The 14,049-nt window shown below is 39.7% G+C and overlaps 1 protein-coding gene across 5 annotated transcripts in view; it reads right to left on the minus strand.

Annotated features, from left to right (window-relative positions):
* NELL1 (neural EGFL like 1) overlaps positions 1 to 14,049 on the minus strand; it is a 291,095-nt gene that overhangs the window by 189,246 nt on the left and 87,800 nt on the right. For 4 of the 5 annotated variants that reach the window (XM_033928927.1, XM_033928925.1, XM_033928926.1 and 1 more), the window contains exons 8-11: positions 12,590 to 12,724; positions 10,127 to 10,229; positions 2,800 to 2,873; positions 1,490 to 1,589 (exon numbers count right to left, since the gene is read on the minus strand). In XM_033928927.1, coding sequence (XP_033784818.1) covers positions 1,490 to 1,589; positions 2,800 to 2,873; positions 10,127 to 10,229; positions 12,590 to 12,724 — 412 coding nt within the window. The remainder of the gene's footprint in view (positions 1 to 1,489; positions 1,590 to 2,799; positions 2,874 to 10,126; positions 10,230 to 12,589; positions 12,725 to 14,049) is intronic. The other variant, XM_033928928.1, reaches the window with a different exon arrangement.

Below are 14,049 nucleotides of genomic sequence, written 5' to 3' on the forward strand. Positions count from 1 at the left end.
CACCTTCCACTCAATGGAAATGCTTCCATAGGGGAAAAGAGTTTCCAGAGAGTCAAATAGAATTTCTTCCTCTCTTTACTAAGTCTTTCATTTTATTGTGTTACCATCTAGCAGCGCATGAGGTGCCAAAATGATCTAATCCTTTAAAAAGTTGGTACAAAGTCAAAATCTCTTGAAAGACCAAACGCAAAGACGGCCATTGTTCTGAATCACTGCTTCAAAATCAATTTCTACTTCTAATGAAAATGTAAATTGAAGAGACTCGCACAAATGGAGAGACCCACTCAAAATTTTAACAAGCACTGAGAAAATTGATTTTGCATTGAATTGTGAGTGCAATTAAATCACTTTTCCATCCCCTCTGCCTACAAGGTTGCATGCCCTACTTCTAAACTGTTTTCCAGCTGAAAGCATCTAGAACTTGACCTCCTATGAGTCTGGTTTTCAATATGCTTATCAACCTGGTTCTTAGGCCAAATTTCTGCTGATTTAATTGCAAGCCATGCATTTGTGGAGGGTTTGATAAATGGATATGGCTAAAGATCTTGAAATAGCTCAACAACTATAACCCTAAAAAATAATCTGCCAATAGAATCAAAACTAAGTTCCCAAGAAAAAATTGGACAGAACTCCAGTTTCATGGAAAAAATGTTTGGAAAATAAAGAAAAAGCAAAACTATCTTTAAATAATGGACATCAGTATGAGCCTTGGTGATGCCGCACGGGAGATTATTTGGCTCAGGCAGAAACTCATTAGTGACTAGCACTAGACCTAAGTCTAAATAAGAACTGCCTCATACATCACATTGTCCTGATATATATGTAAATTTCAACAAACATTTTCTCCAGTGGAACTGACCATTAAATATCTCCCAAGACTAAAAAATGAAGTGCTGGAGTGCTAGAAAGTAAAGTGCTAGGAAAACATGCATAAAAAAAGCTTAGAAAAAAGTTTAAAGCGCAGGTGCAAACACTTAAAAAAAACTATCAGGTTAAACCCAGTCCATGAATTATGTATTATTCCCATGAAAACCTATAAGCATGAAAAGTCCATGTGAAAATTGATCATGCAGTAAACATCAAAAATAGAAAAAGTTAATATAATAAATATAGTTCATAACAAAAGCAATAGTTCAATTGATTAAAGATGATGTCTTCTTTGGCAATTCATTAAAATTTATCCAAAGGCTGTATGCACATACAAAGTCCTTAAACTCGAAATACTTAGCTTCATTTGGAAAAGTATAGTCTGCAGAAGTCTCCACTCAACAGAGCTCAGTTTTGACACCTTCCTCAGGAGCGGGATTAATACAGATGAATAATAAAGATGACAAGCCACTATTGAAGCCGTCGGGCGACAGGCCATTGTTGCAGGCCGTCAGCACCGCCCCCCAGGACTGGTTTAAGAACCAATGATCTGCAGTATTACTTTCCAGAAATGAAAAAGGTTTGCCACAAAAACATTGGAAATCATATCTCTGCGTCTTACCTTTGCAGACTCGGCAGCACTGGTTTTCCGGGAGAACGTGGTCATTCTCGGTGCAATTCAAAGGTAGACAAGCTTCGGCTACTTTTACTAAAACGCCATTCTGCAAAGAAGTAATTTAAAAAATAATATACTACTGAAAATGTCAATGCCAGCTAAGGGTGACAGGGCTAGCCATCCCCGAGCTCAGGAACTCTTTAATCATAATGTACAAGACTGACAGCCAGCAAGCTACATTCATCTTTTCTATAATAGTTTCAAGTTACTTCTTACTTGCTCACATTCTTTTCAATTCAGCGCAGTTAAACTAGCTTTCTATTACGGGTTTCTAAACTGTAGAGTTCTCAAAATCTTTAAGAAAGTTAACTTGTCTGTTCCAGGGTTTCCTCAACATTTTTACGAAGCTGCAAGTCTTTGATCTCATGAACAATCACCTCGATAAACAAGCTGTTTATATCCCCGGTATCCCACAGATGAAGTGTGGCGATAAATAATGTTCAAAAGACCCACATGCTCCAATAAGCACAAGCCCTAAGTAACCTCTGCTTTTACCCTTGCATTCCTGCAGTTGAAAAACTCTGGGGCAATATCCAGCCTGCGGTTGTCAGCATTTTTCAAACATTGGCTACCATGGGCTTTTCGATTCTGGATATTCAACACTGGGCCATGTCCAGAAACCAGTGTTGAATATCCAGGCTTTTGTTCGCCATCGTTACATATTCAGCCCCTGACAAAAATTCAGACTATATCTGGATAAAGTTAGGATGGTCCATACTGTCTCTATTGTACCTTGGCCCATAAGATTCTTTCAGACCCCATAGATTGTGAGCCCACCGGGACAGACGGGGAAATATGCTTGAGTACCTGAATGTAGATTATAAGTGGTATATAAATTAAACATTTTTTTTAAAAAGTCCAATGTTTGGATCCTGACATTTTCTCAGTGTGATCTCATTCATGGAGCCAAAACTCTCGAAATAATTGTTGAGAACATAAGAATAGCCTTACTGGTCCATCAAGCCCAGTAGCCCATCCTCATGGTGGCCAATCCAGGTCACCAGTACCTGGCAAACACCCAAAGAGTAGCAACATTCCAGAATCTCAAAGATTATCAAGATTCCGGAACCCCAAAGAGTAGCAACATTCCATGCTACTGATCCAGGGAAAGCAGTGGCTTCCCCCATGTTTTTCTCAATAACAGACTATTCTTTTATAGTCTGAAATCTAAGCTTCTTTCACTTTACAACACTGTGCATTGAGGACACAACCTCTAACTCTTAACTTCTATAAGCATTCCAAAAAAGCCTACTTACTCTGCATTCTCGGCAGTTCTTAGCCAGAATGCGATGGCCTTCTGCCAGGACTTTTCCTCCATAGAAGCACTTAGCTGTAATATAACCAAGAAAACTATTATGTGCATTGGTCTAAGCCCAAGTAACCAACATTTGCAGTAAATTAAAAATATCTGTTTAGCATTTTGAGGGTAACTCTTTCAAAGGGAGCCTAGGACTAGAGGCCAAGTGGGTACCTTTTCAAGCCTATTCTACAAAGAAAAAGTAGGCATCTGATTTCTGTACAGAAAATGAGTGCAAATGGTACATTTAAATCACTGTCACTTGCACCAACCCTATGGATGGTGTACACACGTTCTCCTAGATATTATCCAGAGTGCACATAAGTTAGAGTATTATAATGTATGCACATATTTATGCTTTGACAAAAATCAACCCACGTGCAAGCCCAACAGCAAACTACACGCCATCAAAAACATGGGGTGTACTTTTCTGCTAATTAATTAATATTCTCTAAAAGAACGTTTAAGAAATTCATGTCCTAGCCAGATTTTTCCCTACATGATCAAAGCTACCTCACCTCACCCGAATTCCTTCATTCCTCTCAATAGGAACCCCATATTCTTTGTCTGCTATTATGTCCTCCTCACAATCGTACCCAGCTTCCCGCTGATGCCCGATGTTTTTCAATGTAATATGAAAATTAAGTTAATTCTTTTCAATAACCTATGTACTTCTTTCTCCTAACCATTTGGCACCTTCTAATTCACTGACCGCTGAATGTTCTCATTTCTATCTATACTCTGTAATTCGCCGATTGTACAGCTTATCTTCATTGTGAACCGCCTAGAAGTCGCAAGATTATGGCGGTATAGAAAAATAAAGTTATTATTATTAATTGATCACATACTTGAATAAATGACTAGAATCCCACTGTTTATGTGCATTCCTGCTATGTAAACTTAGCCATTTCTTATAGAATTATCCCCAGATTTGAAGGCAACATTGTATTCTATCACATGAATCTGCAGGCTATGATGTTATGTGCTAAATTCAGTAAAAATACAGACCAAGCTGCAGAAAAAAAAACAAACTTGAGCATGCATACCACAGCTTAAAAGGGGTGTGCTCAGGCACCTTATGGCAAGTTTCAGGTCAACGCATGCATACCACATGGTAAAATTGTATTTTAATTTTTACCACAAAGGGCGTGTGTATGGGGTAGAGAGAGTGGGCGTACCTGGGGTAATCAGTGCAGCTACGTTGCCACGTGCTAACTGATTAGCATGCGATTAGCACATGAGCCCTTGCCACCTTTGCAGTGGCGCTGAAAAGTTCAGCCCAGCCAACTTCCTAAATTCTGAGTGTTATTTTATTTTGCAAAGTGCCAATTTGCAGAATTGTAATGCCACGTTTTGACATCGTTTCAGATCATTGATTGAACCATGTCAGCAAAAAGTGTGGAGTTTTCAAGTGAGGAACTCCGGGACGTCAAGAAGTTCCTATTCCTGCAGATGAAAACTCCAAAGGAAATCCATGAATGTATGTTGCAAACACTGAGTGACAAATGTCCATCAAGTGGTGTGCAAACTTTCAACATGGAGATTGAGACTGAAGATGCAGCAAGGTCTGGGGGGGGGGGGCCTTAAATGGTGTCCTGAAATTGTTAACCACGTCCATGAACTGATTTTGGCAGATTGGTGAATATTGGCTAAAGCAATTGCTGAGACACTACAGATATCCAGGGAACATGTTGGGTGTATAATCCATGAGCAGCTGAGTATGCAGAAGCTGCCAGCCAAGTGGGTGCCCAAATGTTTGAATACTGATGAGAAATTACATCGAGTGTACACTTCCAATTTGATTTTGCAGCTTTTTCAGTGAGATGCTGCCAACTTTTTGGAACAACTAATTACTGTTGATGAAACATGGTTACAGCACTATGATCCGGAGACAAAAACAGTCCATGCAATGGTGGCACTCGGGTTCTCCAATGCCAAGGAAGTCCAAGACCCAAAAGTCAGCATGAAAGGTCATGGCCACAGTGTTTTGGGATCAGGAAGGTGCTGTAATAACCGACCATCTTCCAAGGAGCCAAACAGATAATGCAGAATACTACTGTAACTTGCTGTGCCGATTAAAGGAGGCACTGAAAGAAAAAAGGAGAGGAAGTTCTCTTTTTGCAAGACAATGCAACTGCTCACAAGACTGACAAAACGATGGATATTTTGACGCAGTTGGAGTTTCAGTGCATAGACTATCCACCAGATCTAGCTCCATCTGACTATTTTCTCTTTCCAAATCTTACCAAGATTTTTTTTTTTTTAAAGGCAACAATTTGAGGCGTTTGCAACTTATAAGTTTCATGGCTCCACATCATTCCCTTCTTGGTTGGGCTGAGAACATTTCAGCGGCCCCTCGTAGGAGATGCTAAAAAGTCACACATTAATCTTTATTAATGACCGTGCACTAGTGACAACATTAGTGTGTGGCCATTAGTACAAAAATTCAAAAAAGTCAACCATTTTATTGTTGCATTAAAAATGGCCTTAGCATGCAGGAAAGTCCTGCATAAGGTATATTTTCACTGCACTTCAGTAAAAGGACTTCTTAGTGTGCATAATTTCACTACATTCATAATCTGTTCGAATATCTGCGAGATATTCTTAGGAGCGTGAATGGGCAGGCAGAACACTTAACATGTTACGTCTGGATTTCTAAAAATGACACATACCTTTACATGGGAAATAAACCCTCCTAAAAAGTATTTGCAAATCTGTGTGTGTTCTTCTCCCGAGTCAGTTTTCCAAAGGAAAACAGTTACCTTTGAAAACTGATGTTATGTCTAGCCGCAAATACTACCCGTGGGCTTTCCATATAGATGCTTTTTTGGACTTAGAGCCGAGGTGAGCTGTGCTTTGTCGGTGCAGGCCCAGATCAGGGACAGAAATCTCATTAGCATTTCGAGCTTCTGCTGAAGCACTACAATGCCTTCCTTCAGTCAAGCTCCAAGATATGCTTTAAAAATAAAAATCAAAAACAAAAGTCCTTACATCGTCTGACAGGTTAATGGCATGTCTGGTTCTTTAATGTGTGCATACAGATTGCTTATTAAAGCCTGAAGTACTGTAGGTATGCAGAAATGCCCCTTTTTAAAAAAAAAAAAAAAAAAATTCCCCCAAATCTGCATGTACAAGTAAAAACGTGACAACTGCTTTCTTCCATAATCGTGAATAACAAAGGAACTATAAGCTCGCTATAAATATTACCTGGTTGCATAAGAATCATCATTGTAAATTTACAGCTGCTAATTGTGTGTCAGATGCAGGAGGATAAAAGCCAGTTACTTTCCATTCAAATGTTTGGGGAAATCGGAGCTATCCTCCCGCCCACTGCGAAATGCTGAGGATAGTCTCAGCAGCTGCTAGAGTGCCCAGAAGTGACTGCTTTAAGCCCTAACAAGTCATTCTGGCAGGGATCTGGAATATGTAATCAGCTCCAATCAACTGTAAAGCTCTTTCCCTCGACTGGCATACTGAAGGGCTGTCACAACAAGAAGACAGGTCCGGTGCCCATCATGGGCTAGAACTGTGCAACCTTTCACCGAGGAATCAGAGCTTTGAAAATGCCCCCGACAAATATCCCCTCATTCTAGCAAATACAGTGCTTCTTTGGAACAAAATAAGTTTGTTTTAATAACGGATCAGATTGTGTTGCCATCGGACATAAGTTATTATAGACAAATTGAAGAGATGGGAGCAAAGGCATGACTGAAATATATTTACAGTTCACTCATTTTGCTTATATCGGACTTGGGTTTCAAATTTTTTTTTTTTTATATAATGTGTTAAAGTCTATCAAGTGCCAAGTCTGATTTTGGCAATATTCTAAAATATGATGTCTCACTCTGAAACTGAAGAAACCCTACCTCTCTTCACCCGAGTCCTCAGGACAAGCTAGCATTCAGACAGATACTCCCAAACCACTGGACTCTCGATAGATTTATTTTTAAAAAAATTTATGACTCGCTTAAATCTAAACGATGTACAAAAACATTTACGTCCACAGTTTCAAACAGAAACCTTGTAAAATGCAGTAAACAAACAATCAATCTCCCCCACAAAATTTGCTTAAGACAGAAGAATTCAAATCAAACAACAACCAGAGAGTTAGAGAAAGGCGTCCACAAACAATTGTGGTTTTTAACAATTTCTTGAAAGACATACAAACTTTGCATAATCTCATTATACCTGGAATTGAATTCCAGAGATTCTTACCAGCAATTGAGAAAATAAAGATATTAATCTAGATTTTACATAGCCAATCCCATTTTCTTTTAAACTGATGAGCAACCACCCCCCCCTTCAGATCTCAAACATCTTGCAGGTTGATAAGACTTCCCACAAGTTCTGAAAGCAAGCAGGAGAACAGAAGTATAGAGTTGCAAGGGGACAATTCCATTCCAAAGCCTTCCATCCCTGTGGGAGTCCTGTGGGTTAGGGGGGATTCCCGCGGGACCCGCGGGATTCCCACGATCCCCATTCAGACCTCTAAACAGAAGTGCAATTCAACTGGCTCTCTCCCTGTGCATGCTTCAGGCTCCAAGTGTCTGCTAATCCAGAACAACTGAACTAGATGCATCTCACTGTACCCTATCGCCTTAGTTGTCTGTTCCTTGTTATTAACCATTATGGCCCAAATTCTGTAATCGGTGTCCAATGTTAGGCATTTATTTTGGAGGCACCCAACTAGATAAGCGCCTATCTAAATCGAACAAGCAGCTCAATTCAGCTTTTTAAATCAGCAATAATTGAAACTTAGGTGCTTATCAAGAAAGAGCGATTCTGTAACAAGGCACCTCTAAAAAAATAGGCGCTATGCTTGTTAGACGTGGGCGTGGCTTCGTGTTAGGCGCCTTGTTGCAGAATCGCTGCTCTTAAGCGTGCTTAAGCGCCTGCATGAGTGCTTAAGTTTTAGTTGTGCCTAGAGCTGGCCTATTTATTGGGCGCCTCCAAAATAGGTGCCGCTCAGCAGCCAATTTTACTTGACTCGCGCTGAACGGTGCCTAACTGGGCGCTTCTTATAGAATTTGCCCCTATGTGTCTTGTTTGCTAACTGTTATATATATATGTTACCAAGTAACCCGTTCTGGGCTCCTCGGGGAAGACGGGATATAAATCGAACTAACTAAACGAATCAATATCGGAGTGGAGCGGGATCTCTCACAAAGTTTGCATTTCTGAAACACTGGACCAAAGTTGCATCTCGGTGACCCTCAGGTCGCCGTTTCATCACGCCCTGCTCTGGAAGTCAACTACAAGCTCAGGAAGCAAGAGATACCTCCTCCATCCGAAATAAAGCACTCAGTTTTAGTATACAGGTCATGCGTTGTATGCTGCAAAAACACTCTGCAGTCTTCTTCTTCTTGTGCGACTAAAACAGGCTTTTGGTAAAGACGAGATCTTTTGAGAGGTAAACCTCCGACTCTTTGTTTCATAAAGGTAAGATATCTTTGAACTGAAGAACAGTAACACCAAAGCGATATATTCAGGAAGCCTCCTTTCATTTATTTTTCAAACAGTTGGTTCATGCTCTTTTTGGAGTCTATTGCACTGATAACTGGGGCTGGGACCCAGCAATGTGTATTTTTATTCACAACCACTTGGGAACTTTTCCCATATTTGATATCATGTCACAGCTGCAGTCACAGGTTGGATTGGATTGGATTTTTTGCATCTAATATCACTTGAACATAGGTATTAAGTGGTTTACAATACTAAATATAGGAATTGAGCTACTCTCTCTGTCCCGAACAGGCTCAAAATCTAATTAAGCATACAAGAGAAGACATCACTTAACATTACGGAGATATATAATATGAGGGAGGAAAAGAAAGTACCCCATGGAAAGTAAAGAACTTTGAAGGCAAAGAAAGATCCAAGAAAATTAGTATCATAGTTACATTATAAGGAAAGATAGAATAGTTAAACTAACCATCTAAGTTTATAAATATCAATAACAGGAAAACGAGAAAGATTAAAAATTAAACTAAAGAAAACTCTAGACAGTTTATAGTTCCGAGTTTTATTCCGGCCCAAAAGATAGAACACCTCAATTTATCAACCAAGAAAAGCTAGGGCCAGATATAACATCTAGCTAGAGACATTCATTAATGGACTTTGGATGGCTCCATAGTGAAGATAAGAGAATAATAGGTTTCAATAGTTTCTGGAAGGAGGAGCAAGATATTCCCTTAAGTAGTCATGAAATATGGAATTCCAAAGGCAGGAACCCCCATACGAGAATGCTCTTTTCCTTGTTGCTTGAACTTTTATTATTCTAGGACCAGGGATTTCAAATTGGTCATGGAAAGATGATCTTAGAATTCTACTGGGTTAATATTTGATTTGTTTTTTTATGTAGATAATCGGGAAGTAAAAGATGCCAGGCTTTGAAAACTAGGCAAAGTAGCTTGAACTCAATACGCTTAATTATAAACAGCTATTTCTTGGTCATGGGAAAGGAACTAGAGCTGCTTCTGGAACCCTATAATGGTTGGCATGAAATTGAGCCAGTAGGTGCCACTGTAATGCAATGTACGCAACTTCCTCTCACTCTGAAGTTGTTAACCATGCTTCTGTAGTATCTCCAGTCCCAGCAGACCCAAGGAACTCAGAATTGTAAATTGTGCAGATTGTAAATACTTGGAATATATAACTAAGTACATAAGATCTGAGCCAGAAATTGAACCCATGTTCTTCAGTCTCCAATGGGCTCCTTCAAGCATCTCAAATATGAGTTAACAGCTTCTGTTGAAGCAAAATCCTCTACTTTCCTCTTCTCATATATTGCTTTCTACTTACCCATTTATCATGTTTAATTTTTTGTTTGTTATCCAGAAAAACAACAGTAACAATGATTTTTCTGTAAGAGAATCAATTTAAAAGTAGATTGTACCCCTTATAATTCTAAAACTCAGCCTTACCTACTGAGAACAAAAACTGGGGGGCATGTTCATTTCCAGATGGAGTTGGGTTTTGAGATTCAGGTACTGGTTCTGGCAAGTGTAAAGTGTAGAAACCGCCTAGACGTAATGATAGGCGGGATATCAAATACTTAAACTTGATTATGTGCAGTAGCCACATCCCTGAAGACAATCTTGGTGTTTAGATCAAACATAGGTGATGAGTTGGCTCATTTTACCCTGTGTTAGGCCATACCAGTACTCGGTAAATCCAAGGTAAGGTTGAACATTAGTGAATTATTTTGACAGGCTGATCTCACCATTTAAACTACAGGCAAAACTGCCCCATGAACAGTTCTGAGTATATGAGGAATAAACACTTACGTCTGCACATTTTGCAACACTGGCCTTGTACGTGCACTGCCAGTGTGTCTGCTGGACAATTCAGAGGTGGACAGGCTACTCTTCTGCATTCCACTGCTCCATACTAAGTTGGACGGGAGAAGAGAAAAGCAGGAGGAAATGTCAACACCATACTAACAGGTTGCAGTGAAGTTTCCAAAATGCAAAGACAAACTTAAGCAAAACTGCATAGATCAGAAAGAGACGATGCCAATTAAGACCTACTGAAAGAGACATCTCACTCGTATGAAAAGAGATTGGTGTGAACAGCCCTGTTTAAGACTCATTTACATGGGTGTTACAAGCTGCATTATTTGGGCCAATGGAGGGTTAAGTGATTTACCCAAGGTCACAGTAGGAATCAAACCCAGTTTACCAGCCATTAGGTTACTGTCATCTAGGGTTGGAATTTTACTTGGGCTGGGTGGAGGGACGCCTTTGGGGACAGGTGGGATCAGATATTGGGCAGGTGATCATGGGTACAAACACTGGGGAGGAGGGGTTGTTTGGGGGAGTCCAGACATCAGATTTACAGCAGGCACTTGGATATGCCTCACGAAACTATGACCCAGCATCTATCTTTCTCACTACAGATGTGGACTCCCTAAGTGAAATGGGAAAGCAACATCTGTCTTGTAGCCCCACCCAGACTACTCCCTCTTCCCACACTACCCACAACTGTATATACTTAGCTATCACACTTCTGAAATGGCATTTAAATGTCTGAGCCTCTCCAAATATCTACATGTTGCCATTTACATGGGGGAGGGAGGGGGATGTTTCTGCAATAAGAGCCTTCAACGGGGCAAAACTGCCGACTGTTATACTTCTTGTTTTCGGGATGTCATTTGATGGATCTCAGACAAGAATCAGAAGAACCACCTAATGATCTACAAACCAGAAAAGCTCGGGCTCAAATGTCTCTGCTGCTGCTTGTGTTCTTGGCCAACTCAGTTAACTCTTCATTACCTAAGGTACAAACTTAAGGGGTCTTTTACTAAGGCATGCTAACTGATTTAGCACACGCTAAATGCTAACATCCCCATTATATTCTATGGATGTGTTAGCATTTAAAGTGCACTAAATCGCTAGCGAACCTTAGTAAAAGACCCTCTTAGACTATCAGCCCTCCGGGGACAGCAACATACCACCACCTCAACCAGACACAGGAGAACCCATTCACTATTCACACACCCCGCCAACCAAAAATGTCAAACGAAGAAAACTATGACAACCTAATGGCCACCAGAGCAGCAAAACTAGACAGACAAATCACCAATCTGCTGTCTTCGACCACAGACTACAAAACCTTCAAAAAAGAAACTAAAACTCTACTCTTCAAAAAATACATAAAAGTTATTTAACACGACCAGTTCCTTCCCAAGCTCCACCTACCACACTGTCTATTCCTTATCAAATCTAAAATGTTCAAATTACCCAACATATATTACCTTAATTTCTCAACAATTCTTATGTAATCCGCCTTGAACCGCAAGGTAATGACGGAATAGAAATCACTAATGTAATGTAATCTAATACCTACTGTATCTGGATATACCTCTCCGAGCTACTACTAGAAAAGTTATGAGACAAACCCAAACCAATTGCCTTTCAGCCTTCCCCAGGAATTCCACCTCCCTTCATACTGTATATTCCTCAAATATCCCAGCTGCCCAAACTCGTCTGGTGCATTAGATTGAACAAGAGACTGTTTCATCAAGCATATAAACAACATTTGTAGACTCCACCCATCAGCCGTGAGATTTTAACAACTGGTTTTCTATTTGTCTGCACAAACATAGGTCCAATTCAGATGTTTATCAAATAATGTTAGCCAAATAATAATTTGCTTATAGATTTTCTGTTCTCATTTAGATTTTAAACTGGTTAAAGGAATGCATAGAATCTACATCTTTTTCTTTTTTTTTTTTTTTTTGAACTATAAAAAGGACAACTGCGAAGTCCACCTTTTATTGAATGAATTGTGCCTAACACTTAATCGGAGAATTAATTTCCAAAATAAAATACATACATACAAGTCAGCAGGAATGGAGCTGGTGAACATCTTTTTCTAATACAAAATACACTGGAAAAATATATTTTTTTTTTCATGCAATGAGTTCAAGTTCAATAGACTGAAACAATACAGAGCACACAGACAAGTGTAAGACAGGTAGTAAAATTACTTTCCAAAACCTGTGCTTCCCCAGGGATATAATTAGAACAAAGGCAGGAGCGTCATCAAGGGGGAAAGCTGATTTTATTTACTAAATATTCACATTAAAATCTGGCACCTCTCCAGCTCTCCTTCACAACCGTGTGTGCATTGCTGTGAGATGCATAGTAAAAAGGTAATAATTCTCCAAGTTAACATTCTGCATTCAAGAGCCATCATTGAGCTATAATTAGGCGCTCTATTCCCAAAACCTTTTGCAAGACTCTTACTTTGCATATGCACTTCCTGCAGTGATCATCCTCTACCCAGGAGTCCTGGCCTCGATAGATCACTCCATTCACTTGGCAGGTCTTCTCACAATGACAGCTTTCCAATTGACTAAGCCTCGTCTCTGCATAATTTAGCTACAAATGAAAATCACTTGGTGTAATTTCTGTAATTCATACCACAGGGTTTAAAAAAAAAAAAAAAAAAAAAGTTTTACGAATGAGCAACTCATTTTTTTTTTTTTGCAATGTCAAGTGAAACCACAGTTAATGGAAGACAGATATATTGATGACAGACCCTACAAGTTAATGAAAGAAAGTAAAGCATGGCTGTCTCTCGGGTACGTGAATTTAGAAGTGAGGCTACCCTATTTCAGCCCTGAGTAGAAAAAAAATAAAATAAAAAAACTTGGGAGGTCAGAATAGATTCTTAATTACTGGTGAAAGGCATTGCATCCTCAGTATTTTACAGGACTAGGTGTCACTATTCAGTAGGACTTATCCAGGTAGGAAAGATTTCTAAGACTTAATCGCCAGGCCCATACCTGGAGTTTCAGTGGCATTGAAAAATCCACACAGATCGTCTCAGCACTATCAAGGGAGAAGCAGATCCTGGGCAGAGCTGGCATTTACCTCATTAGCAGTGATAATCAGTCCGCTAAGCAGGTAACAGCCCAGATGAGGTTGGAACAGCAAGAAGGCTGCCTAGTTTTATTTGGGTTCTTGGAAGAATTATCCTGCAGCATCCAATGGTTAAAAAAACACTGAAGACAATGGGCTGAATATCAGAGGATTCGGCTTTTAAACGCATTGGAATATTTTGCTAAGCTTGCTACTGTAATGAAACTTTATATGGGCCTTTCTGCTAATACATTAAAGGGTTGTACAGTTGGTTCAGAATTCTGCAGCTCTTGGGTTGTGGTATTCATTTACACATTTCTCCTAAATTTGTAGTTCTCCATTGGGCAAGTTGTTGGAGGAAAAGTCCATAATCTGCTATTAAGATAGATCTGGAGGAAGCCACTGCGCATCGCTGGGATCGGTTGCAAAGAATCTTGCTACTCTTTGGGATTCTGCCAGTACTTGTGCCCTGGATTTGTCACTATTGAAAGCCAGATATGGGGCTAGAAAAACCATTGCTCTGTCCCAGTATAGCTATTTTTTTGTTCTAGTACCAGTGGTTCCTAAAGAATCAAGATCAAGCTATGCTCTCTACTTTGTCAAGATATAAGTGAAGCATCTCAAAGCTATCTTCTTCAAGACATATCGGTCACATATGAGCCTCGTTTGCAAAAGACGGTTGGTTAACAGGAGTCAGTGCAGTGGCTTGCTATTGCAAACTCCATCTTTTGAATTCAGTTTAAGAACTGAAGGAGCCTTTTAGGGGGGGGGGGGAAAAACACACCAAAAAAAACTAAGACATTCGTTATCAATCAAGTTTTGTTGTTTTATGTTTTTATTAT

Source organism: Geotrypetes seraphini, chromosome 19, assembly GCF_902459505.1.
Source record: "Geotrypetes seraphini chromosome 19, aGeoSer1.1, whole genome shotgun sequence".
In the NCBI taxonomy this organism is placed as follows: Eukaryota; Metazoa; Chordata; class Amphibia; order Gymnophiona; family Dermophiidae; genus Geotrypetes; species Geotrypetes seraphini.